Source organism: Scomber japonicus, chromosome 9, assembly GCF_027409825.1.
Source record: "Scomber japonicus isolate fScoJap1 chromosome 9, fScoJap1.pri, whole genome shotgun sequence".
Taxonomy (NCBI): Eukaryota; Metazoa; Chordata; class Actinopteri; order Scombriformes; family Scombridae; genus Scomber; species Scomber japonicus.
Window position 1 is genome coordinate 39,600,546 of NC_070586.1, and position 27,908 is coordinate 39,628,453.

The following is a 27,908-nucleotide window of genomic DNA, read 5'->3' on the forward strand; positions in this document are numbered from 1 at the left end:
AAGAGCCTGCAAGGCCGGTATGTGCCTGCGGGTGCGAGAGTGAACGAGGGGGAAGCTGTTAGGTCTGTTTATATAGGAGCCGGAAGGGGTGTAATTGGTGTGTGTTCCCGCTCCTGAAACTGCGCTTATCAAGCTTCGAAACACGACAAAACATGACACAACATGATACAATACGAAATGACAAAACACGACACAACATGATACGATACAACACAAAACACGACACAACATGATATGATACGACATTATACGATACAACATGACAAAACATGCATGATACGATACGACATGACAAAACACGACATAACATGATACCATACAACACGACAAAACACAACACATAACACATGATACGATACGACACAATATGATACACGACAAAACACGACACAACATGATACAACAAAACACGACACAACATGATACGATACAACAAGACACGACACAACATGATACAACAAAACACGACACAACATGATACGATACAACAAGACACGACACAACATGATACAATACCACAAATCACGACACAACATGATACGATACAACACGACACATGATGCGATACGACACAACAAAACACGACACAACATGATACGATACAACATGACACAACATGATACGATACAACATGACACAACATGATACACGATACAACACGACACAACATGATACACGACACAACACGACACAACATGATACACGACACAACATGATACAACATGATACGATGCAACACAACAAAACACGACACTACATGATATGATACGACATTATACGATACAACACGACAAAATACGCATTATACGATATGATACGACATGACAAAACACGACATGATATGATACGACACGACATGATACGATACGACACAACAAAATATGACACAACATGATACGATACAACACAACAAAACACGACACAACATGATATGATACGATACGACACGACACAACATGACACAACATGATACGATACGACATGACAAAACACGATACAGCATGATAGGATACAACACAACAACATGATACGATAAGACATGACAAAACATGATACAACATGATAGGATACAACACGACAACATGATACGATAGGACACGACATGATACAATACAACACAACATGATACGATACAACACGACACAACATGATACGATATGAAACGATACAAAACGATACAACACGACAAAACATGACACAACATGATACGATACGACATGACAAAACACAACACAACATGATACGATACAACACAAAACACGACACAACATGATATGATACGACATTATATGATACAACATGACAAAACATGCATGATACGATACGACATGACAAAACAGGACACTACATGATACCATACAACACGACAAAACACAACACATGATACGATACGACACAATATGATACACGACAAAACACGACACATGATACAACAAAACACGACACAACATGATACGATACAACAAGACACGACACAACATGATACGATACCACAAATCACGACACAACATGATACGATACAACACGACACAACATGATACGATACTACACAACAAAACACGACACAACATGATACGATACAACATGACACAACATGATACAACAAGACACGATACAAGACACGACACAACAAGACACAACACAACATGATACGATACAACAAGACACGACACAACATGATACGGTATGACACGACACAACATGATACCATACGACACGACAAAACATGATACGATACGACACGACAAAACATGATACGATACGACACGACAAAACACGACACAACATGATACGATACAACACGACAAAACACAACACAACATGATACCATACGACATGACAAAACACGACACAACATGATACGATACAACACGACACAACATGATACGATACAACACGATACAACACGACAAAACACGACACAACACGACAAAACACGACACAACATGATACGATACCACAAAACACGACACAACATGATACGATACAACACGACACAACATGATACACGACAAAACACGACACAACATGATACAACAAGACACGATACAACATGATACGATACAACAAGACACGACACAACATGATACGATACAACAAGACACGACACAACATGATACGGTATGACACGATACGATACAACACGACACAACAAGATACGACACGACACAACATGATACGATACGACACGATACGATACAACACGACAAAACACAACACAACATGATACGATACGACACGATACAACACGATATAACACGACAAAACACGCATGATACCATACGACATGACAAAACACGACACAACATGATACGATACAACACAAAACACGACACAACATGATATGATACGACATTATACGATACAACATGACAAAACATGCATGATACGATACGACATGACAAAACAGGACACTACATGATACCATACAACACGACAAAACACAACACATGATACGATACGACACAATATGATACACGACAAAACACGACACATGATACAACAAAACACGACACAACATGATACGATACAACAAGACACGACACAACATGATACGATACCACAAATCACGACACAACATGATACGATACAACACGACACAACATGATACGATACTACACAACAAAACACGACACAACATGATACGATACAACATGACACAACATGATACACGACACAACATGATACAACAAGACACGATACAAGACACGACACAACATAATACGATACAAGACACGATACAACAAGACACAACACAACATGATACGATACAACAAGACACGACACAACATGATACCATACGACACGACAAAACATGATACGATACGACACGACAAAACATGATACGATACGACAAAACACGACACAACATGATACGATACAACACGACAAAACACAACACAACATGATACCATACGACATGACAAAACACGACACAACATGATACGATACAACACGACACAACATGATACGATACAACACGATACAACACGACAAAACACGACACAACATGATACGATACCACAAAACACGACACAACATGATACGATACAACACGACACAACATGATACACGACAAAACACGACACAACATGATACAACAAGACACGATACAACATGATACGATACAACAAGACACGACACAACATGATACGATACAACAAGACACGACACAACATGATACGGTATGACACGATACGATACAACACGACACAACAAGATACGACACGACACAACATGATACGATACGACACGATACGATACAACACGACAAAACACAACACAACATGATACGATACGACACGATACGATACAACACGACAAAACACGCATGATACGATACGACATGACAAAACACGACACAACATGATACGATACAACACGACAAAACACGCATGATACGATACGACATGACAAAATACAACACATGATACGATACGACACAATATGATACACGACAAAACACGACACAACTTGACACAACAAGACATGACACAACATGATACGATACAACAAGACACGACACAACATGATACGATACAACACGACAAAACATGATATGATGCAACACGACACAACATGATACACGACACAACATGATACGGTATGACATGATACGACACAATACGATAAACTTTAATGTCCTGAGGGAAATTTTATCTTGGGCAAAAGTGCTACACAGAGCTGCACTCAAGCAATACATGACAATACAGTACATAACCAAAATAATATATAACTGACAAGACATTGCAGAGGTGCACTTGTGCAAAAAGTGCTGCACAGTGTCACAGCCATGCTGTCCATTTTGGGAAAAAGGTCTGTCCTCTGTTGCTCTTCCTGAGGTTTCTTCCATTCTTTTAGGGAGTTTTTCCTTATTCAAATCAGGGGTCTAACCACAGAACATGATGTATTGGTGTGCAGACTGTAAAGCCCCCTGAGGCATATTTGTGATTAGTGATATTGGGTTATACAAATAAATCAAATTGACACTATAAATACTGTAAAGCGTTATTTAACTGAACATGCTCTCTCCTCTCTTCTCTCTACAGCTGAACTACCTGGTGCCGGCCACATGCTGCGTTATCATTCTGTTTGTGTTCGACCTGCCGGCTTACACCTCCCCAACTAACTTCCCTGCAGTCCTCTCCCTCTTCCTCCTCTACGGGTGAGTCACCAGACGCACATTCTCATCGGCACTTATCAGGCTGATGGTCTTATAACGAGCCACAACAAATTCAACGGCTGGTTGGATCTTATCATAATGTGTGATAATGTGGTTTTATAGTCACTCAGCTGCACATTACAAACATGCTCTCACTTACTTCCTGTCTGATAGTATCTCTCAATGCTGACTGCTTTGATTTGATGTGTTCCGCCTGAGGTGAACTGGATTGAATGTGTGGTCTGTCTTTGTTTATCTCATTTCAATAAGTATGAACAGAATGATAAAATGAAATGGTGATAAAAGCAGTGGAGTCCACTATCACTTGTTAAGGCCATTCATTCAGGATTTAAAGGTGTCAGCTAACAATAACTCTCATGTTTAGTGGAATGCTACAAAGCTACACAAAAAATCTATATATATATATGTATACATTGCACAGTTGAATTGAAATTGCTGCTGTAATACTGCACATTTCCCCATTGTGGGACTAATAAAGGAATATCTGATGTTATCTTAAGTGGGTTCTGAGTGGGTTTCAGGTGAGGAGTTACACATGTAGGGCCCAGGTTTCTGAAACAATATGGGGTCCATATAATTTGCCCTGTTTATGCCCATGCCAGTTTAGCCCGCTTGCATCCCTTATAAGGCTCATACAATCAGACCAAATGGGCTTCACATGTGTGGCCCATATTACTGAGTCCATGTAGGACCTGCAGAATTTACCCACGTAGCCCACATTTAACCCACATGGACATGCTGGCTGGGTACTGACTCTTAAGTAAAAGACTAAGATAACATGTTAAATGGTAAAATATGGTAAAATATGATGACCCTGGTAGTTATTCAGAGTAAATTCTGTTTTCTGTCATATTTTTGTCACTGTAAATATTTGCCCATTTTGCTGTTAGTTTGAGGTTCGTAGATGGTTAAACTCAAAAAGGAAGTTGTAGCAAATATGTTTCAGTCTTTACATCAATAAACTAGTAAGCAGCAAGGCTGCTTGGCATGTGACGGATAGAGGAACATATGAGACGTCTCTTGATGTTTGACTAGTAGAAAACTGCTGTGGGCTCGTGATGCTTTGATGACAGATAAGCAGATAGATATCTCTCCCTGTATGTGTGCAGTAGTGTAAACTGAATTATTGGTGTAATGTGAAAAATGTCAGCAACTTGTGTCCAGTTTATTTTAGAGTCTTTTCGGACGTCCTCAGGATTATGTTCAGAATGAATTCCTGTAAAGTCTTTTTCTCTGTTTGATCCCATCCAGGTGGTCCATCACTCCCATCATGTACCCAGCGTCCTTCTGGTTCGAGGTTCCCAGCACAGCCTACGTGTTCCTCATAGTGATCAACCTCTTCATAGGCATCACCGCCACAGTCGCCACCTTCCTCCTCCAGCTCTTTGAACATGACAAGGTCGGTCTTACTAATGTACAAAGGATTGGAATGAGGAGCTTATAATGAATTTATAATGTAGGCACAGTTTCTATGTTCATCTTTACAAAATAATTAGTAGTAGTAATCTTGAGTTCACAACGTTTACTTTGACTGCACTCACTCATCCAATAAAGTCAATCAATCAATCAATCAAACTGTAATTGTGTAGCACTTTTCGTACAGGATAAGGACAGGAAGTGAGGAAATGCTATCATAATTCAACAGAAACACCAGATAAAATGAAGAATACCCAGATAAAATAAAAGGTAATAAAATATTTTAAAAAAGAAAGATATTTATAATAAATAAAGTGGTTCAAACCAGAAATGTGAGGGGAGGTATTAAAATGGAAACAAAGATAAAAAAAATATATAAATATAATAAAATAAAATGATAACAACTAAGAGGAAATGTGATAAAGTAAAAGCAGATATAACAGGAGGGTTATAAAAAGGAAAACAATCAGGAAATAAAATAGAATAGAAAGAGAAGTGAATTGAGCCAAGAAACAGAATAGTGAGGTTCTGTAATGTAGCAGTATCAGACTCAGCCTTCAGTTTGTTTCTGTATTTCTTCCTTCACTGATTTTTTTTCTCTTCCAGGATCTGAAAAAGGTCAACAGTTACCTTAAGTCGTGTTTCCTGATCTTCCCCAACTACAACCTGGGGCACGGACTGATGGAGATGGCCTACAACGAGTACATCAACGAATACTACGCCAAAATAGGTATGCTTGTATCTCACACAATACATACAATATACATTAACATACTCAAAGTACGTTAATGAGGTGGACAAGATATTGAGAATGCTCCAGAACACCACCACCCTCAAACTCAATAATACACACAAAGTAGAATTATCACCTTATATATCATCCACCTTCTTACAGAGAAACAGATTTCAAAAACTGTGAACCTGCCCTTTAATGAAGAGTTAGAATTTGTTTAGTCACATAGTAATGAAACATATATAGTATAATGTGTATATGAATGTAGTTTTACGCTTTATATTTGTCCTTTCAGGCCAGTTTGACAAGATGAAGTCTCCGTTTGAATGGGACATCGTGACTCGAGGACTTGTTGCCATGACAATCGAAGGCTTCGTTGGCTTCCTCATCACCATCCTGTGCCAGTACAACTTCCTCAGGAAACCTCCGTGAGTACTGTGTGAGTCTGTGTAAGTGTGGATAGTAAGTATATGTGAATGTGACTTAGCTTGACTTCTGCTTTAGGCAAATATGCTGCTTTGTTGATTATTACTTAAATATATTTCCAGCTGCTACAAATAAACTAAACTATAGGAAATATGAAACATTAGTAAATGTGAGGTTTTAGTGTCACTCAGTCAGAATTTAAAGCTGTTGTTTTTGCACTGATGAGCTTCTTTCTGTTGAACACAGGAGGGTGCCAGTCAGCTGCCAGCCTATAGAGGATGATGATGTAGACGTGGCCTGTGAGAGACGAAGAGTGCTGAGAGGAGACGCTGACAACGACATGCTGAAGATCGAGAACCTCACAAAGGTTTAAACCATCAGCTCATCAGTATTTATAGACATTAAATCTCTTTTTAAGTCGTTTTCTATGGAGTGAAAAGATCCTATAAGATAAAATTATTCACAAACTTACAGAGAGATCCACAGATTGCACCCATTATAAATCAGAGATCCTCACTTGTAACAGAGTGCAGCATTAATAAGTCTTTTTTATCTACCCCTTTCTCCTATTTCTGAATTGTGTGCTATCTTTTACTTGTATAATGTAATATCTTTTGTGTTAAACTGTGCTCTGAATCCAGTGGTGGAAATGTAATTTAATTTAAAGTACAAGTTTGATGTACTTTACTGCAGTATTTCCATGTGATGCTACTTTCTACATCTCAGAGGGAAATATTGTACTAGATCCACTACATTTATTTAACAGCTTTAGTTACTTTTCAGATGCAGATTTGACACAATGGATAATATAACAAGCTTTTAAAATACAACACATTGTTGAAAATGAAACCAAAAAGCAGTGTGTAGTCGGCTCACATTTCAGATGTCTATGAGTTGTTAACAGCTCCACCAACTTCTCACATGCTTTTATTTCAATAAATGTTCAAATGATCCAATATTTCAGCAAAAATCAAAGAATAGAGAAAAAGTCCAAAAACTGAAAATACATTTGTGTATCAGAACTTAGTTTTTTCTTCTTTCCTCTCCCATTAATCATTTCACCAGCCCTCACATTTATCTGCTGACCCTTTGGATGGGCCCCACCCCTAGATTGGGAACCACTGGACTAAACTAGCTAACTGTATATAAAGTAGTGTAAACTAGCTAACTGTATATAAAGTAGCGTAAACTAGCTAACTGTATATAAAGTAGCGTTAACTAGCTAACTGTATATAAAGTAGTATAAACTAGCTAACTGTATATAAAGTAGCGTAAACTAGCTAACTGTATATAAAGTAGCGTAAACTAGCTAACTGTATATAAAGTATATAAAGTAGTGTAAACTAGCTAACTGTAGTGTAAACTAGCTAACTTTATATTAAGTAGTGTAAACTAGCTAACTGTATATAAAGTAGTGTAAACTAGCTAACTGTATATAAAGTAGTATAAACTAGCTAACTGTATATAAAGTAGTATAAACTAGCTAACTGTATATAAAGTAGTGTAAACTAGCTAACTGTATATAAAGTATATAAAGTAGTGTAAACTAGCTAACTGTACAATAATAATAATAATAATAATGCATTTTATTTAAAGGCGCCTTTCAAAGCACTCAAGGTCACCTTAGAAGGCACATATAACACAACAACAGTACATCAAACAATATAAATCAGACATTTAGTGCAAAGATAAAGAATGAATATGAATGTGACTATAAAGTGCATTAATACAATAAATAAACAAGAACGAAGATTCCAAAGTCAGTGGGAGACAGAGTATGCCACTCTGAATAGGTGCGTTTTCAGGCGGGATTTAAAGGTGGAGACAGAGTCAGAAGTGCGAATGTCAGGTGGGAGAGAGTTCCATAGGCTCTTGACCCCATGGTGGTTAAGTTGGCAGATGGGGCGAAGAGCTGGTTGGCAGAGGAGGATCGGAGAGTTCGAGAAGGTGTGTAGATGTGAATAAGGTCAGAGAGATATGATGGTGCCAGGTTGTGAAGGATCTTGAATGTGAGGAGTAAAATCTTAAAGTCAATGTGGGATTTGATAGGGAGCCAGTGAAGTTGCTGCAGAGCAGGAGTGATGTGTTCAATAGAGGGAGTTCTGGTTATGATACGAGCGGCTGCGTTCTGTACCAGTCGGAGTTTGTGGAGAGATTTCCACGGAAGACCAAAGAGGAGAGAGTTACAGTAGTCCAGACGAGATGTGATCAGGGTGTTTACCAGGATAGCGGTGCAGGTTGGTGAAAGTGAGGGGCGAAGACGATTGATGTTACGTAGATGGAAGTATGCAGACCGAGTAACGCTATTGATGTGGGCTTCAAAAGATAGTGTGTTATCCAGGATGACACCCAGGTTGATCTGGTACCGATGAGGAGGACCTCAGTTTTTTCACCGTTAAGTTTAAGAAAATTGAGTGAGAGCCATGATTTAATTTCCAGTAGGCAGTCGGTTAAAGCTGTGGGTGGCAGAGTGGAAGTAGGCTTAGTGGAAAGATAGAGTTGGGTATCATCAGCGTAACAGTGGAATTGTATGTCAAATTTCCTGAGAATGTGACCAAGAGGCAGAAGATAAATAATGAACAGGAGGGGGCCAAGGACAGAGCCCTGGGACACACCACTAGAGACTGGAGAGGAGCCAGATCTCAGGTTCTTGATTTGAACAAACTGTGTGCGGCCAGAGAGATATGATGTGAACCAAGCCAGAGGGATGTCAGTGATTCCAATGGAGGCTAATCTGTCCAGGAGGATGTTATGAAAAACTGTGTCGAAAGCTGCGCTCAGGTTGAGGAGAACCAGAATGGAGAGAAGTCCAGAGTCAGATGCCATCAGGAGGTCGTTGGTGATTTTCACTAGGGCTGTCTCAGTGCTGTGGAGGGGACGGAAGCCTGACTGAAATTGTTCATAGAGGTTGTTGTCAGACAGATGGGTGTGGACCTGAGCTGCAACCATTCTTTCTAGTATTTTGGAGAGAAATGGCAGGTTTGAGATGGGACGGAAGTTGTTCAAGTCATTTGGATCGGCGCCAAGTTTCTTGAGTGTTGGTGTTATTGCAGCAGTCTTTAGTGAAGATGGAACAACACCAGAAGTCAGTGAGGAATGAATGATGTCAGTTATTAACGCGGACAGGGCAGGTAGGCAGCTTTTGACCAGGTGGGTAGGTAGTGGGTCTAACTGGCAGGTAGATGACTTGGATTTATGAATGAGACCACTTATTTCAGAGACAGTTGGCAGTATGAAGCTGGTGAGCGGAGAGCTGAAGGAAGATGTAGGCCAAGAGTGCAGAGAGGATGCAGAGTTTTTGGTAGCAGTCAGTGTCTGGTGGATATTTTCAATTTTGGCATTGAAGAAGGTCATGAAGGTATTACACTGTGTAACTGTGAGTAGATGAGGTGGTAGAGCATCAGGTGGTTTCAGAATGTTGTTGAGAGTTGAGAATAGGGCTCTAGTGTTCCCATCAGCTGTCCTGATTAAGGTTGTGTAGTATGTGGTCTTGGCTGAGGAAAGAGCATCCTTGTATTGGAGTATGTGATTATGGTACATTTCTTTATGAACTGCAAGGCCGGTTTTAATATAAAGGCGCTCCAAGCGACGGCCTTTAGTTTTGAGCTGGTGTAGGGCTGGTGTAAACCAAGGAGCAGAGTGGGTAAAAGAAACAGACAGATTTTTCAGAGGTGCAAGAGTATTTAGCAGTCCATGAAGTCCATCATTGTAGTGGGATACCAATTCATCTGTGGTGGATACATTTTCTCTGCTGGGTAAGTCATCAATTCCATTGGAGAGAGCCAACAAGTCAATATTTTTAATGTTTCGGAATGTGATAGAGCGATGCATAATAGTCTTGGTTAATCTTAGATTGATATTGCAGGATATTAACTTGTGGTCTGAGATAGGCAGATCTTAGGCACAGCAGTTATGAGGGATTACACCAGAACAGCAGATTAGGTCAAGAATGTGTCCCTTGGAGTGTGTTGGAAAGTCAATATATTGCTGTATTCCAAAGCTGTCAAGGCATGAAGTAAAGTCCCTTGTGAAGGCATTGTTGATGCTATCCAAGTGAATATTAAAATCACCCAGCAATAGTAGATTTGGGGACACAGAACATAAGGTTGTTAAGAAGGCAGAGAATTCCTGCAGGAAGGCATTGTTCGGCTTGGGTGGACGATAAACAGTGGCGAGCATGGTAGGAGTTGGGCCCTTGATTAGGAGAGCAATGGATTCAAATGAAGGGTACACAGGTACAGTAATAGAGGACACTTTCCTATTTTCACTGTATAGTATTGCCAGGCCGCCCCCTCTACCAGAGAAACGGGGTTGTGATGTGTAGACAAACCCAGGAGGAATAGTTTGATTAAGGTGTGAGAAGTCATTAGGCTGCTGCCATGTCTCAGTCAAGCAAAAGAAATCGAACTTACAATCATTCAGGAGATCATATAGCAGAGGTCCCTTGTTTGTCAGCGAACGGATGTTAAATAACCCAAAGGTTAAATTGCTGATGTGAGGTTTGGGGTGAGCTGACCTGGCTGGATTAACTAGGACACTGTGATCAACAGTTCGTCTGCACCTGTGCCTGTGCATTGGTTTGCGATGTGAAATAACAACAGGAATTGGCAACCTGTTAATCCCAGCATTGGAAGTAGCTTTATGGCAGCTAGTAGGAGATAGTGTACCATGGTAAGGGCAATGAACCAGGGAAAGTGTTGGTACCTGGGTTAATCGCCAGGGGGAGCTTGTGGGTGATGCAGTACTGTTTACTACCAGAGTAGGCCGAGAAGAAGAAGGCTCCGGGAGGGGGGCGTGGCTAGTGCCTAGTCAATCACGGGGGGCAGCGGGAGAGCACAGCTCTCTATAAAGTAGTGTAAACTAGCTAACTGTATATAAAGTAGTGTAAACTAGCTAACTGTATATAAAGTAGTGTAAACTAGCTAACTATATAAAGTAGTGTAAACTAGCTAACTGTATATAAAGTAGTATAAACTAGCTAACTGTATATAAAGTAGTGTAAACTAGCTAACTGTATATAAAGTAGTGTAAACTAGCTAACTGTATATAAAGTAATATAAACTAGCTCCACCTCCAGCAGCTACAACAGTAACATGCTGCTCTAACACTGATGCTTCACTATTAATAATCTAATGATGTCATATATAATAATATATCACTACTTTTACTGTAATACTGCATACTACATCACTCATAATACTGCAGTACTTTTACTGTAATACTGCATACTACATCACTCATAATACTTTTAAGTAGTAGGATTTTTCATGCAGTACTTTTACTAGGAGCTAGTACTAGTATACATTGTGGTATTACTACATGTAATTAAGTGAAGGATCTGAATACTTCTTCCACATCTGTCTGAATCAGAAGCAAAAATATATAGTTAGAGTTCTGCAGTGTCATCACAAAAAATGTAATTCTTTTACATCAGTCAATATACAATATGACAGCACTTAAGGCACTGATTACATTTAAACTGCGTGTTGAACTGATCATACATGTGAAGTGTGGATGATTTATGATTAAGCAGTTACAGCTGGCAGTAATTGTTCGTGTGTTTCTCTGTGTTTCTCCTTCAGGTTTATAAATCCAGGAAGATGGGTCGTATCCTGGCAGTGGACCGGCTGTGTCTGGGGGTCCGGCCTGGCGAGTGCTTCGGGCTGCTGGGAGTGAACGGAGCCGGGAAGACCACCACCTTTAAGATGCTGACAGGAGACGAGTGTACCACTGGAGGAGAAGCCTTCATTAACAGGAACAGGTCGGTCCCACATAAATGAGCTTGTTCTTTCATGTGGAGGAACATGAAGACAATCTCATCTGACAGAGAACAGAATCAATTTGAGAAAGTGCACTACAGGCCAAATGCATGTGGACACCCATTGCTAACAGGTGCATAAAATCCAGCATGCAGTGCAGTAATCTCCACTGACACAGCACAGTGAGCTGCACTGTACTGATTTTAGATTTTTCACTATGATCAGACACCATTTTTTGTAAGTAGTTCAATGTCCTTTGTGCTAAAATGTCTCCATCTAGCTGTAAGAGTTATTGTGAAGCAGATACGTCTTAGAGCAACAACAGCTGATCTACATTCGGAAGTCTGTGAGGCTTTAAAATGATTGGTTCCTGGTTGCAGCTCCCACTATGAGTTACGAGTTGAGTCACCCTGATACAGAATGACTCTATGTGTTCATATTTTAAAGGTACTAAAATGTGAAAATCATATATTGACTGATTGATTAGTATTATTATATAAATAAGCCCAGACCACATGGCTGGGCTTTTTAAATAACAACAAGGACCAACAAGATTGAAGAATGAAATAAAGCAACGGAAGGTTCCTTCATAATCAGATCAACAATATCCAGCATAAATAATTTATAGAGAAATGAAAAGAAAAAAAATCTGACAAAGTATTAATTGAACCTCTAGCCTTCTTTTCCAGGCTTTTTCCACAAAACTTCCAGCTTAAATATATCCAAATGAAATTAATTAATTCTCTTAAATCATCATAATGTGTACTGTACAGAAGACAGACTTTCCACTTCACTTCATAAACTTGGAGAAATGCTATTTTTATTGGTAAAAAGAATGTTTTGGATGTGATATAGTCATTGTGGTTATGGGCCTAATGTTATTTATTCATATTGCTGTTATCTCTTCTGATTTGCACAACTAAACAATTAAGTACTGCTTCAGTTGATTCACTCACTTTTACTGAGTCTTCTGTTGCAGCTTTCAAAGACTTTCTTTCAACAGGGTTAGCTGTAATGAGCTCATTAACAAACATGTCTGTCATTGGAGGGAAAAAACAGTAGCTTGTGATAAAAGTTCCAGGGATCCAGACCTCAGTGGTAGCTAAAGCAGTGATGGAGTGATGATGAATCCCACTGATCTAATCTGGCAGTCTTATGGACAAATCAACTGTTAGTAAAACTAAATATAAAAGAGTCTGGGTCTGTTTATTCTGGTTTGGACTTGTCATTATAATTCTACATCATACAAGATTTCCAGTGTTCTTCCAGCTTTGTGTCAGCAGTTTGTATTTGTCTGTTTCCTGTTTGAACGTCAGCTCTATAAAGAAAAGCTTTTCCTAGTTTGGTGTGGAAGAACTTGATGTCATCCTCATCCAACACCTTTGTAATGAACTGGAACACAGACTGTGAGCCAGATCTGATCACCCAGCATCAGAGCTGGATCTCACTAATGTTCTACTGTCTGAATGGGAGCAAATCCCTGCAGCCAGGGTCCAACATCTCCTGGGAAGCCTAGAACCACAAGAGTGTTGGAGTGGCCAAACAGTGGTTTGGGTTAGGGGTTAGGGGTTAGGGTAACACAGTTAAGATGAGTTTTGTGCTGGAGGTTCACTCTTGGATTGAGTGTTACTTCATTTGTCTGAAATGAAGGTGATAAATCAATGATATTCCTTCTTGTTTCTGTGTGTGTGTGTGTGTGTGTGTTTACAGTATCCTGAAGGACCTGTTACGTGTACAGCAGAGTATTGGTTACTGCCCACAATTTGACGCTCTGTTTGACGACCTGACAGCCAGGGAACATCTGGAGCTTTACACTCGTCTACGTGGCATTCCATGGAAGGACCAGGAGAGGGTTAGTCACACACATACACACACACACACACAATACTTTAATTCCATCTTCAACATTAAGCAACAAAAGATCAGAGTTGAAAAAAATGGATTAATGTATTTAATTGGAATAAATGAGTGAGAGTGACTTCCTGCAGGTGGTGCAATGGGCATTAGAAAAGCTGGAGTTGTCTAAGTATGCAGACAAGCCTGCTGGTACTTACAGTGGAGGGAACAAACGTAAGCTTTCCACTGCCATCGCTCTGATTGGATACCCATCACTCATATTCCTGGTAAGAACTGCACTCTCCATACTTCATGATCTGAGTACCAACTGAATGTAAAACACTGATGTTTTACATTCTATAACATTCTATAATATCTGATGTAAGGCAGCATATGTTAATGTACCAAATATGAAATAAATGATGCAGTGAATGTTGATGAAGTGCTTTTTTTTCTTCATCTCTCAGCTTTTTCTAAGTAACTGACTAACTTTAATGTTTGATATTTGAATAGCCAACTCAGTTTTTTTGCATCCTCTTCATTATTCTCCAATCTGCGTGTTGTAGGAATCCACAGTTTATTATCGGACTCAACTTTGACCTGCTGTGCTTGCCGTAGCTGTGACCTCAGCTTTTCTGAGCACTGAGGGATTATTACTTTCACTTTGACCTCAAAGTCTAATAGTTTAGATAACTGTTGGTTTGTTTCCAACCTTCTCACAGATCTCAGCTCTTATTTTGAAGGGATGTTGGCCAGAGTTATGAAATCATGTCTGGACTGGATTTGAGAACAGAAACAGCAATGAGAGTATAAATATAAAGAGTAGAAGTCCTGGCTACCTTTAAGCTACTGAATATATTGTGTGTTTTTGCAGGATGAGCCGACCACTGGGATGGATCCAAAGGCCCGCAGATTCCTCTGGAATTTAATCCTGGACATAATCAAGACTGGACGTTCAGTGGTGCTGACATCACACAGGTCAGAGATTCAGCTGGTTCACCTTAACAGCTGTGGATTATTTTCACTTCTTATTTTCAATTTGGTGTACTGCATCTGTTAATTCATGCTATCCTCTGTAGTATGGAGGAGTGTGAGGCTTTGTGCACCAGGCTGGGCATCATGGTGAATGGCAGGTTTAAATGTCTGGGCAGCATCCAGCATTTAAAGAACAGGTGAGGATAAAGATCCACCTTCACTTTGGCGTTTTAAACAGTGTCGGGTAAACAGCTGACATTTCAACATATTCCTGTGGGGTTGCAGGTTCGGGGACGGTTACATGATCACAGTGAGGACCAAGAGCAGCTCCAACGTGAAGGAGGTGGTTAGATTCTTCAACAGGAACTTTCCAGAGGCCGTGCTGAAGGTAGATCACTGCAGCTGCTTCTTCAGATAAAGATGAAAACAAACTTTGAGGGGAGGGTGGCTTTAAACACCTATAAACTGAAAAAAGATGGGATTTTGAAATATTTTTATTGAACTTTTTCAATATACAAAGAGACATATAGACATAGAAACCCATACAATTCCAGAATACCACAATACACATACATTAAAAAAAGAAAAGGGCCAGACACTGGGGGATAAAGGTCAGGGAACCTAGACTTAATGCTTAATGTTTGGATATAACATTTTCTTCAAAATAAGGGAGGACATGCTTCCTGACTTTAATGGAATACCTGTACTGATCCACTAGTGGAGAAGTTTTTCATGGTTTAGATGTGCCATAACACTTTCCACCTACTTAACTCTCCTCCTCCTTCCCTTCTTTCTTTGACTTGAGAGTCGAAGAAAGAAGGGAGAAAGGAGGGAGGGAGGGAAGACGGAAGGAAAGAAATGAGGGAGGAAGGGAGGAAAGAAGGACAGAAGGAAGGGAGGAAGGAAAGGAAGAAGGGAAAGGACAGAAGAAAGGGAGGAAGGAAAGGAAGAAGGGAGGGAGGAAAGGACAGAAGAAAGGGAGGAAAGAAAGGAAGAAGGGAGGGAGGAAAGAAGGACAGAAGGAAGGGAGGAAGAAGGGAGGGAGGAAAGGACAGAACGAAGGGAGGAAGGAAAGGACAGAAGAAAGGGAGGAAGGAAAGGAAAAAGGGAGGGAGGAAAGGACAGAAGAAAGGGAGGAAGGAAAAGAAGAAGGGAGGGAGGAAAGAAGGACAGAAGGAAGGGAGGAAGGAAAGAAAGACAGAAGGAAGGGAAGAAGGAAAGAAGGACAGAAGGAAGGAAGGGAGGAAGGAAGGAACAGTCAAAACAGATGGGGTCAATTTGACCCGGGAGGGCGACACAAAGGTGAAAGCACAAGACAAGAGAACATCTGTCCACATGTGTCTTATTAAGGAGGTTTTGATCAAAGTGAGACTTGTTGCTAAAATAAAGTTGAACTAAATCTCCACAAGCACGCGTTGGGAAAATCTTGATTTCCTTTAGATTATTTTTAATAGAGATAATCTCAAACATGTAATTCATTTACTTTACTGAAAAATAAAGCTGCAAACTATGTTGGTATTTCAGTTATTTGGTGCTTCCAGAACTTGGGTTGGCCTGTTTTCAGCTAGTTTTCGATGTGAAACAGTCTGCTTTTATATTTCCAGGAGCGTCACCACACCAAGGTCCAGTACCAGCTGAAGTCTGAGCGGATCTCCCTGGCTCAGATCTTTAGTAAGATGGAGCAGGTGGTGGAGGTTCTGGGTATAGAGGACTACTCTGTCAGTCAGACCACTCTGGACAATGTGAGTCAACATGAAACACTCAGCTGCATGATGGAAGATAGATGGAATGAGTGAAATCATCTTGTTTGTTTTCTTCTTCCTTCTTCCTTTTTCTTCTTCCCTCCAGGTGTTTGTCAACTTTGCCAAGAAGCAAAGTGACAACCTGGAGCAGCAGGAGGTGTCGCCCCCCGGAGGTGGACAGTCGCCCCTGCAGCGCATCCTCAACCTGCTGAAGTCTCGGCACGCCAACACGGAGCTCAACGCTCTGATCAGTGAGCCTGCAGAGGAGCTGGAGAGTGACGATGATGAAGGACTCATCAGCTTCGAAGAGGAAAGGGTGAGGTGGACTTTATATTTATATTTAACAGTCAGTGTCAGATAGAGAAGAAGAACAGGAGGACTAGGAAGAGACCATCAATGAAACACAATCTAACACACAGGTACAGGTACAAATAACTGTAAACCCCAACCATAATGGCAGTCTGTGTTTTACTGAAGTGTAGCACCCACTCTCCAATCCCACCCCCCCGCCCCCTTGCATTATAATGCTATTATATTATCATTATAGCAGTGGTATAAAATGATCTTCAATAATTTTGTAGTAGTTACTGTAACAGATCTAACCTGGACATTGAATACATTGAATGAACTGACTCTTAAATAAAACACTATGGTAATTTGGTTTCTCATTAACTAATATTTTAGTTCACATGTCATGGTAAAACATGGTAAAATATGACGACCCCAGTAGTTATTCACAGCAAGTTCTGCTTGTGGTCATATTTTTGTTATGGTAAATATTTGCTCATTTTGCTGTTAGTTTGAGGTTTGGTGATGGTTCAAATCTGTTAAACTATTATATTATCATTATATCAGTGGAATAACATGATCTTCAAATGACAATAATAATGTTTATTGGGATTATTTTGACAGACAGTATATCGTCTTATAAAAGTAGTTATTGTGACAAGTCTAAGATAGACATATTTGCTTTGTATGATTACCAGATAACCAGTATATATGTGTGTGTGTGTGTGTGTGTGTGGCAGGTACAGCTCTCCTTCAACACAGACACTCTCTGTTGAAACGAGCACCTTCATTAAGGAGCAGAGAGAGAGTCATGGAGAGAAGAGGAGGAGGAGGAAAAGCCAAACCTGTGTGTCTGAGCTCTAAGGCTCAAAGAGAGAGAGTGGAGCTGCTGATTTAACCCTGAAGAGGACCAAAACTCTCTGCACTGTGGAACATAGGACCAGTAGTTCAGTATTTCAGCCTCAAATTCTTTATCCTAGGAGGGACTGAGGTGTTTTAGATCACATCGCACAGACGGAGGAAGCCGAGCCTGCAGGAAGCAGCGACACCACAGCGGGAATGCTCACATTTTGAGACTTTTAACCCTGGAATGTTTCCATATTTATTCGTTTGAGAATGTATCTAGATGGCTGATGGATACAGTAGGTCAGCTACCTTTTATTATAGCAAATGAACATATCATATAAGGTGATATGTCAACAACACCACAGGTTACTTTGAGTTTGTTGTACACACTCCCTGCCAAAAAAGGGCCTGATGTAACCAGAGCGGGCCCTTGTTACCATACCAAACTAGACCTGTCTAGAGAGCATGTTGTGATGAAGCTGATTACCAGTGGTGATGTAATACAGTCTATTTTTCTGTGGCAAGAAGAATGATTTATTTTGGATATTGAAGCGACTGCGGACTGACATGTGTGGGGGGGTTTATTTCGCAATAACAAAGAGGATTTTAGTGAAAGTGCCAAGTGTGGAAAAAATAGCTGTCAGCCTTTTTATTTTGAATTGGGCGTGATGTCAGAGACACATGGAAGAATGTACATGGCATGGTTATTGTCCTGATGGTGCCTCCCTCTCTCTACTTGTTTTTCGCACTGTACATTTTCAGTCTCTTTCTACTGAATGCTCTCTTTAGTTCTTTTTACATATCATTATGTTGTGGAGTCTGCCAAGAAGCTCCTCTATATACCACACACCGTGTATAATAATAATGATAATGATAACACATCTCCAGTGAAGGTAAAGCAGCATTTAAGTGAAGTCTGCTCATATTCCCTGACAATAACTGCACTATCATCACTGTGACACTAGAAGGGACTCTCAGATCACAATAATCTATGGTTTTAACTTTGGTACAGTACATGTTTTATGATTTGCAGCTAATCTTGTATTTTTTATGGAATTTGGAGAAGATGAAAAAAACGCAAAAATGTTCACATTGATGAAAAAACCTGGATGTTTCTCTGACTGTTCGTTGGCATGTGGTTTTAATTGTTCCTCTCATGAGTTTTGTGAGATCTGTCCTGTCAGAGTAATTATTACTGTTTCACTACTTCTTTCACAGCTATTGCCGTCATATATCTTTCAGTGATTATTATTATTATTATTATTGTGGTGGGCTTTTTCTTCTTCCCACTTTGAAGGAGTTGTCATTAAACAGGAATAACTGACTGTTGTAATTTCTTTCTTCTCAGAGAATGTAAAGCCAGAGAGAGGCTGGTTGCTAAAATTTGAGGCAACTATGTTTGAATTAATCCAATGATAAATTACAGTTTATTTAAAAAGGAAAAAAATGATATATTTAAAATCATAACACCGAATTTTGTGAACTGAAACCTCAGTGAAACGACATCTTCTTTCTGTGATTATACCAAAATCAATGCTTGGAGCAACTTCTTGTTAAAAATTATTAAAAAAGAAGAATCAGGGATCAGTCTAACGACAGAAGTAACTCATGTCACCAGCAACCATGGGAGTTAGGTGCAATCATAGAAAAAGTAGAATTTCAAATATGATTAAAGTCTGCTCTATATATTTAATATGAATTTACGAATGTCTGTATTTTTTTGCAATGTAAAGCATCATCAGATTCTCATTTGGACGAAACATCTGACATCAGCTTTGAAGCTCATGTATGATTAAAAAGTTGTTTCTGAACTCTGCTTTGCATCGGATGATTGTGCTTTTATTTTGCTTTGTGGAGAAGAGTTAAGTCTTCACTGTGGAAGAATTATCCTATCTATTCAAGAGCATAGATTTTCAGTTTGAGAGCATGATTTTATTCCTTTTTCAGTGACACAGCTCCTTCTCATGCTCAGATTTGTTCTCCTCATGCTCACATTTTGTGCTCGCTACTAGATGTCTGCTGTTTTCTTTCAAAATGTGTGCTTGAACTAAAAAATCACATGCTTGTGCTCACATTTCTTCTTCTTGGACACAAACCTTTCGCTCGCATTCAAATATGTCCTGTACGCGCTCAGATCTAAAGTCTGTGCGCTCAAACCTAATGTGCACACACTCAGAACAAGCACGTCCTCTCAGGTTGAGGTATCTGCTATAGCCCTACTACAGCCCCTACATATAAGTAAGGCTATAGCCTTACCTTGATGAGATCAATGTGTGGATGACTCATAAAATCACAACTGATCTAAGTACATCTAAGTAAGGCTATAGCTGATATTTAATTTGACATTATATTTAGTTACAGAATTAACATTGATGGGAGAAAGAAAAAAACAATCAAAAAGCAAAATAAAATATAAAAATCAAAATGCCAAATTTTAAACATTAAGATACAATGATACAGAAAGATCTAAAACTAGAATACCAGGACACTTCTCGGCTGTTGTTCAGTATTGGGAATACTCCTTGCTCTCTAGTCCTATGAATATGTATGGATGTAATGTACAGTACCAGTCAAAGGTTTGGACACACTGCTCAATTCAAGACTAGTGGGCTCATGACAGCTGAGAGGAAAAAGCTTACAGCACCTGGTATTCCCAGGCAGTCTCCCATTCAAGTACTAACCAGGTCCGACCCTGCTTAGCGTCCGAGATCAGGCGTGTTTTTGAATAAAGAGATAAATCAACAACATTTAGAAATAAGCTGTAGCCATAATAACACTACGCTCAAATGAAAAGCCATAAAGCATTAACAAAAAATAAAATTCTTATAGTTTTCTTATACCTGTGGTCGCAATACAGATGAAGCCATTTCAAAGTTCCCCTGTTTCCTTGATGGCTCCTTGGCTGGCCCTTGACCAGTCCGTGGCTGGCCGATAATGGGCAGAGGGGGGTAATGTGATCACCCAGCGATGACGTGGTCAATGAGGTCCTGACTGGAAACGCCCCTAAGCTGCCTGAGTGAAAACCAGCTGCAATGCCTCATTTGTCCACAGGGAGGAGCAGTGTGTTTAGACCCACTGCTCATAGAAAAGACTAGGCTGTCCAACGATTAAAAAAATTAACTGGATTTATCACATTACAACCCTGTGATTAAACCTGATTAAAATACTAGGCTAAATATTATATACACTAATATTACTTGTATTTACTTCTATTCTTCTGTATAATGTAGCCTAATGAAGGGTACAATATAATCCATTAGAAAGTAAGGATGCAATTGAAGCTGCCGTACATCTGACAGTACACCGTCCGTCACAGGGAACACTCGCAGACGCTTAATAATTCCTCTGACTGATAACTGATCACTGTCACTGTCAAACCAAGAAATAGCCCATGAGACAAACCCAGTCTACTGATTTAAAGCAGGATGCGCTATTTAATACGTACTAGGCTATGTCAACGGGCGGTGACAACCACATACTGGGTTTCCGTTATCCTGTAATTCCAGGACTCTGGTAAAATCTGTCTACCTATTTTTTTACACTTCCAGTAAAAACTTCTGGTGAAAATATTCCCTCCAAGCAGTGAACACAATTTCATTTGTATTAAAATAAAATGTATTTTTAAATGACGAGCTGGGGTTCTGGTTCACTGAGCCTTATTGTCATTATACAATGAATGTACAACAAAATTACAGGTTAGAATGGAGGGAGGGATGGATGGATGAATGGAGAATGGATTTTAGGTCCATGACCACCCATTTTGACTCAGGCTCATAGTATGTAGTAAGTGATTTCCGATACAGCATTAGTTAGTTTTCATTCTAGCTGTTCATCCAATAAGCAGCCTGAGGAAAGCTTTGAGTGAAAGCTTCTCAGCCAATCAACAGCTTCTACCCCACGTGTGGTCTCTTAAGTCCGCCCACAGGCTAATCGTCACCAGCAAGTGATCCAATTAAATGAATGACCTTTTTTCATAAATTGTCGTCTTTTTATTCCCCGTGTGCTCGCCCGTGAGCTCGCTTCATTCATACTGGTCGGTTTCGTTTATACAGCCTATGGTGTCTACATTAAATCAGGGCGCACTAACACTAGGCAATCATACCGTGCCCAAGCACGTTTGCCCCCTAAAGTCTGGATTATTTGGCTGGTGTGAGTGCAAGTGTACCGTGCTTGAGTACGGTACACTTCCCTGGCCCAGTATGGTTGGAAGAGGTGTGCTTGAGCACTGTACACTTAATTAATAAATATTAATTAATATTTGTAAAATATTTAATATTTTTCCCGGGAAATCAACGATTTTTAAAAGGCAACATTAGCTGAGCCCTGGTCATTTCAAGTAACACTAAATGCAACGAGGAGACATTATGCATATATGGGTTCCCAATCCAACCATTTTTTTGTGTATTATTTTATCATTATTAAGGCAAAATAACTCACTTTATGTCCATGGACATTATACTGAATAGGCTATGGGCTTAATATTAGTTACATCCAGTGTGCTGCGTGGACTTCATTACATCTGCTGCACCACTGCTACCACAATTATGAAATGCTAAGTTTCTACAGTCTGTGACTGTGACCCTCATAAAAGTAATATTTTACAAATCTGCATTATATAAACTAACGAAATTCGTTAAAGCAAGTCATTTGGTGACTTCTAAGTCATTCAGTTAAACTAAGTCTGTTCTGCTCCACTGGAGAGGCTGCGAGCGTGAATGATCACTGGAGTGTCTTTTTTACACAAGTATCTGTAGTACTGCATGACTCAGGCATGAATATGCTTGTACTTTTTAATCATAGTGCGTTGTGTTAATTGATCGGCTGTGTTGTGTGTTACCGGCGCAGCACGCGTTATGTTTTTGCGCAACGTATGTGTCGGAGGCAACCGTGCTTGAGTACACTTGGGTTTTGAGGTAATGTGAGTGCGGGCCAGCGGGGGACGGGGGGGGGGGCTTCGCTTTAAAAGACAATAGGACAGCCCTGCAACCATCCCCCTCAACCCATCACCTTCGAACTGGACACCTCCCCCACTGAAAATCAAGATCAAAACTATATCCAGCACATATGCTACTGTATGTGTGGTTGAGTTTTCAGTTTTACATATTTTCTAAGTCAGTGAGGGGTGTAGTTGTAGATGTGTGTAGTGCCCCCCCACTATGTCAAGCACATATGTGTGGTTGAGTTTTCAGTTTTACACCAATAGTTAATTAACTTAGTTACTGTAATAATAATAATAACAAATCTGAATTTAAACTCAATTTGTCTGACTTATATTTATCTTTTTCATATAATTTTTGATTTGATTCGATGAATTTCAGATGACTGGTCAGTAAAAATTCTTTAAACATCAGAATGTGGGCTATTTTGTGACAGAAGCGCTATCTCCTGGTCAAACCCTGTATTACAATGAATAGGCGGGTGTACAGGAAAAGATAGACACGCCCAGGAGAAGGAGGGGGTCGCTCCAGCTGCTGGAACTCAGCTGGAACTTGGCTGGGAGTCGGCTGCCATTCAGCTGGCTTTCAGCTTGGATGGGAATTTTGAAGTGGCTACTACTGTATCTCCTGGTAGGACACTGTAGGCTCTTGTGGGGGGGAGAGTGCACAAATCGTACACATCTCCCTCTCCATACTCAACCAAGCAGCACGCCAGCAAGTCCTCCCAGGGGTACTGCCAGGTCGAATCCAAAAACTGTCTAATCAATTTAATCCATAGTGCGTCTCTTTTTGCACCAATGTCAATTAGTCCTAACCCCCCCTCCCGTATCTTAGCAATTAACACCTTGTGAGCAATCGAATTTCCCTTTCCCCTCCATAAGGAGGAGATTGCACTAGATAGTGCTTTTAGAGTGCCCAATCTGGCAGCTCACAGCTTCCCATAGACATGTGTAATTTGAGACAATACTGAAGCATTGATCACAATTACCTTTCCTCTCAGACTCAGTCCACGTGCCCTCCTTAAATTCAATCAATCCCTAACTTTCCTTAACACACTATTCCAATTGCTGTCCCTATCATCTATGCCTGTCCCGCCAACAAAAATCCCTAAAATTTTTCATGACCCTACCAGTTCTGTGAAGCCTCATGTGTTTTTATTGACTGTGTTATTCTTGTGTTGTGTTATTTTAGTTTTCTCTATGTTAAGTTTAGCTCCTATTGCTTTTTCAAACTTTTTGAGTTGAATTATTACCCTGTCAATGCTATGTGGATTTTGAACTGTTATGTTTATGTCACTGTTATGGGTTATGTTTGAACTGTTACGGGTATTTTTAGCCAATTTCATTTTTTTCCATTTTTTAAATCCTTATTCGTCTTTGACCCTTTTACTGTTTCAATGTTATCAGCTCAACGGGCGAAAGGGGACCGGCTATCTGACTGGCTTGCTTGCAGCACTGAACTGTTTTGAGGCACGAAGCTAGGCGGGGCGGGGTGGTTGGGTGAAAATGAAGCGCATGGATTGGCCAAAAGCACTCTGCTTACACGCAGATCTTTGTGGCTCAACGGTGCAGATCTTCAGTGACAACCTGGTGACAACTTGACTGAATCTGGCAAAATGCAAGATCAATATGGAGTTTATTCCCTATCTTAATTCAAGAGCATATTAAATGGATTTGAGAGTAGTATTTATTGATTTCATGCTCAGATTTTGTGATATTTTCTCTCAAAACTCTGCTCTTGCACTCAAAGTTGCTCTGTGCATGCTCGCACTGTGTCCTTTCACTCGGTTACAACGCTGCTCGCACAGATTTCCTGCACTCAAACTCGAGTTCTTCCTCTCGCGCTCAGGGAACTTGTGCTCACGAATCTCTGCTCTGCTCTCGGATGTTTTGTGGATCAAAGCTGTCAACCAACCACGCAGGATAGGACTGCTCAGTGCGGGATTCGAACCGGGGTCGCCTGCAGCTAGGACTGTAGCCTCAACACATGTGGCGGGTGCTCTTCCCACTGAGCTAAACTCCGCCGCGCACATGGTGTTAACTGCTCATTTAACCCCAGGCATTTCTAAACTTTGCCCAATCTTGGCTGCTCAACTTGGAGTAGCGTAAGGTTGCTGGCTCACGTTCTGCAATGACAGCATGGACATCCTTCTAGTAATAGAAAATAATATCCAGAGTTTGTGGCCACATTAATAGGTTTTTCTCACCCATCTGCCACATGGAGCTAACTTGGACTTCGTCTCCTACAACTTGAAGGACATGGCCTACATATGGAAGCTCATCATAGATTATGATCACAAACTTTCCACTTTAGTCTTGAAGACTAGCATGTTCCCTTGGTGGCTAAGGAGTACTTGAGGGATCAGTGTGGCACATGGTGTCCCTTAGATCCACTTTCACCAATATCATCCCACTGCAGACACAAAATGGGCGTTCTTGTGTGGTGGGGGTTCTTGTTTACGCAGACTGGAATGCCCGCTTCTTCTTCTTCTTCGTCGCCTTTCTTGCTGAACTGTAACTTTCATCATCAACACCGGCCCCCTTCCCATGGCTGTCAACATCCGGGTTAATATAACATTCGCTAGTTAGATTTTCTCAAACATAAGTTTCAAAATAAGATCTAGTAATAAGTACGGGTAGCATAGAAATAACGTTAGCCAGCTAAGCCATCTACAGAATGTTAGCTTACATTTATGTGTAGGATCTTTTGAGCGACTTGATTAGGTTTCTTTACTGATACAACAACATGATCATTTCAGGCTCCATGATTGCTAAATCTAATGAAAATGTTTGGGTTGTGCAGTAGGCCTATATGTTCATTATCTTCTTTGTCCTAGTTGTTGAGGCCAACTCTCTTTATGTCTCTGCCCTAGATATAAATGAGTTGCTTGATATACAGTTCAGGGATGATAGTGGAAAAAAATCCTGAGCCTGAACTTTTTTTTCCCTGGGAGGTAAGCGGGCCCCTAAAGCCAAGATATATGCCCTGATCAACATAATTGTCAGTAGTCCCTTAACCCATTTAGGCCTAAAACCATACTAGGCCTTTTTATGCCTAAGTACTTTTCTGTAAGCCCCCTCTCAAAACCTGAGGTTTTTCAGAACAATATTCAAAATTTGGCAACGCCTACTAAAACCTTAATTTCTCAGGCTCTATAGCAGATAAAAACATGAGATGAAAAGCATTTGAAAGCTCACTTCCTTGGCTGTCAACTTGACTGACTTGCTTGGCCATAATCTTCAACTGCATATTTTTTTTAAATCAATAAACATCAAAAACATCAAGAATATTTTGAAAATCAGTACATATCTGTTTTATTTAACACTTTTGAGGTACCAAAGTGACAAGTGAACATCACTGAAACACAGATATAGAAAAAAAACAGAGGGTTACTACTAATTATAATAATGTCAATTGTAATTTATGTTCATTTTCTTTGTTGTATTATTTTGAATAACTTGGTGGTGAGTGTACAGATTAACAGAACAGTACAGTCACTCAACACAACTCATCAAATGTATTATTTTATGCTGCAATCTTATATTTAATGCTCTATTCTAGCATTTTATTTCTCTCTTTCTATTTTTCTGTACTTTGTTTTTATTATGGGGGTGCTTGGTGGGGTTAATTATATGTTTTAATGTTTCTCAAATTACATGTTTTTCTGTTTTATGTAAAGCACATTGAGTTGCCATTGCATGTATGACATGCGCTATATAAGGCATTGCCTTGCCTTTACTGTCGAGTGCTGCGGTAATGCTTTCCAAAGCACTCAATGTGCAGTGGCTGTTAAAGCTGATGGTTTTGCTTTTCCCGAGTTGGTTGATGCAGAAGAGAGCACCTCTGAAAACAAGAGTTGGTTCAAATCACCTCTTTTATTTAACGCTGTTTGCAAAAAGCGGAGATCACTCTTACATTGAATAAAAGTATTCAAGCACTTCACCCAGAGAGATCTGCTCTCTTTCCCTTTTGCTTCTCCTTTTGTATCATCCTAATTTCTACACTTCCCTTTCCCTTATTAGGAGATATTTTGCTGTTTAAACTTTTACCTATTTCGGTTGCTTTACTCCTTAAAAGTATTGCATTATTCTGCTGCTTATTTTAAGATCTGCACATCCTGTTTTACATATATTTAATATATCTAACAGCTGTGTCGCCCCCCTCCTTTGGTCTCTCCCCACCTTGGCAACTTTTCTACACTTCCTTCTATTGTTATCTATGGCGACACAGCTCTGCACCCTGTCTACAAAGCTGAGACTTCTTCTCCACTGACATTTTAATATACATTTCTTCAATGCTTATTCAAAGATTATATAAGAGTTCTGTGTGTATAATGGATTAATATTTATGCATAACATAGCAACCCTTCAATTCCCCCTTTTGATCTCTCTTTAGAGATCAATTGACATCATTTGAGTCCACTCTGGGTCCTCATCCTCCGCCCCCTGCCGGTGCGACTCCAACAACGGCATCATTTGTGCTTCTCTACCTTCAATTGCGGTAGTAATCAGTCGCAAAGACAGTGACCGGAGGCAAGGAATACAACAACATCCACATGTTACCAAAATTGCGATAAAAATGGTAATTGAAATTAATGATGACATAATGACACCCTTCCATTGACCAAACATGCCCGCCATCCAATCCTCCAATGGGTTGTTAATCCCAGAATGATCATGCATCGTTTTGGAGAGGGTCCTTAGGCCTTCTAGTGCCTTAGTAACCGAGCCGTCCGGAGCCGTGTTGTTGGGTATAAATGTACAGCAC

General features: G+C 40.0%; 1 protein-coding gene across 5 annotated transcripts in view; it reads left to right on the forward strand.

Annotated features, from left to right (window-relative positions):
• Positions 1 to 18,167, forward strand: part of abca2 (ATP-binding cassette, sub-family A (ABC1), member 2) — a 129,933-nt gene extending 111,766 nt beyond the window's left edge. For 4 of the 5 annotated variants that reach the window (XM_053326127.1, XM_053326129.1, XM_053326128.1 and 1 more), the window contains 14 exons: positions 4,050 to 4,165; positions 5,435 to 5,582; positions 6,206 to 6,329; positions 6,628 to 6,760; positions 7,005 to 7,125; positions 12,341 to 12,519; positions 14,228 to 14,369; positions 14,506 to 14,640; positions 15,228 to 15,331; positions 15,433 to 15,525; positions 15,614 to 15,716; positions 16,933 to 17,070; positions 17,177 to 17,386; positions 18,099 to 18,167. In XM_053326127.1, the coding sequence (XP_053182102.1) occupies positions 4,050 to 4,165; positions 5,435 to 5,582; positions 6,206 to 6,329; positions 6,628 to 6,760; positions 7,005 to 7,125; positions 12,341 to 12,519; positions 14,228 to 14,369; positions 14,506 to 14,640; positions 15,228 to 15,331; positions 15,433 to 15,525; positions 15,614 to 15,716; positions 16,933 to 17,070; positions 17,177 to 17,386; positions 18,099 to 18,134 (1,782 nt within the window). In that variant the 3' untranslated portion in view covers positions 18,135 to 18,167. Of the gene's footprint in view, positions 1 to 4,049; positions 4,166 to 5,434; positions 5,583 to 6,205; positions 6,330 to 6,627; positions 6,772 to 7,004; positions 7,126 to 12,340; positions 12,520 to 14,227; positions 14,370 to 14,505; positions 14,641 to 15,227; positions 15,332 to 15,432; positions 15,526 to 15,613; positions 15,717 to 16,932; positions 17,071 to 17,176; positions 17,387 to 18,098 lie in introns of those variants that run through there. The other variant, XM_053326130.1, reaches the window with a different exon arrangement.
• Positions 18,168 to 27,908: the final 9,741 nt, after the last annotated feature.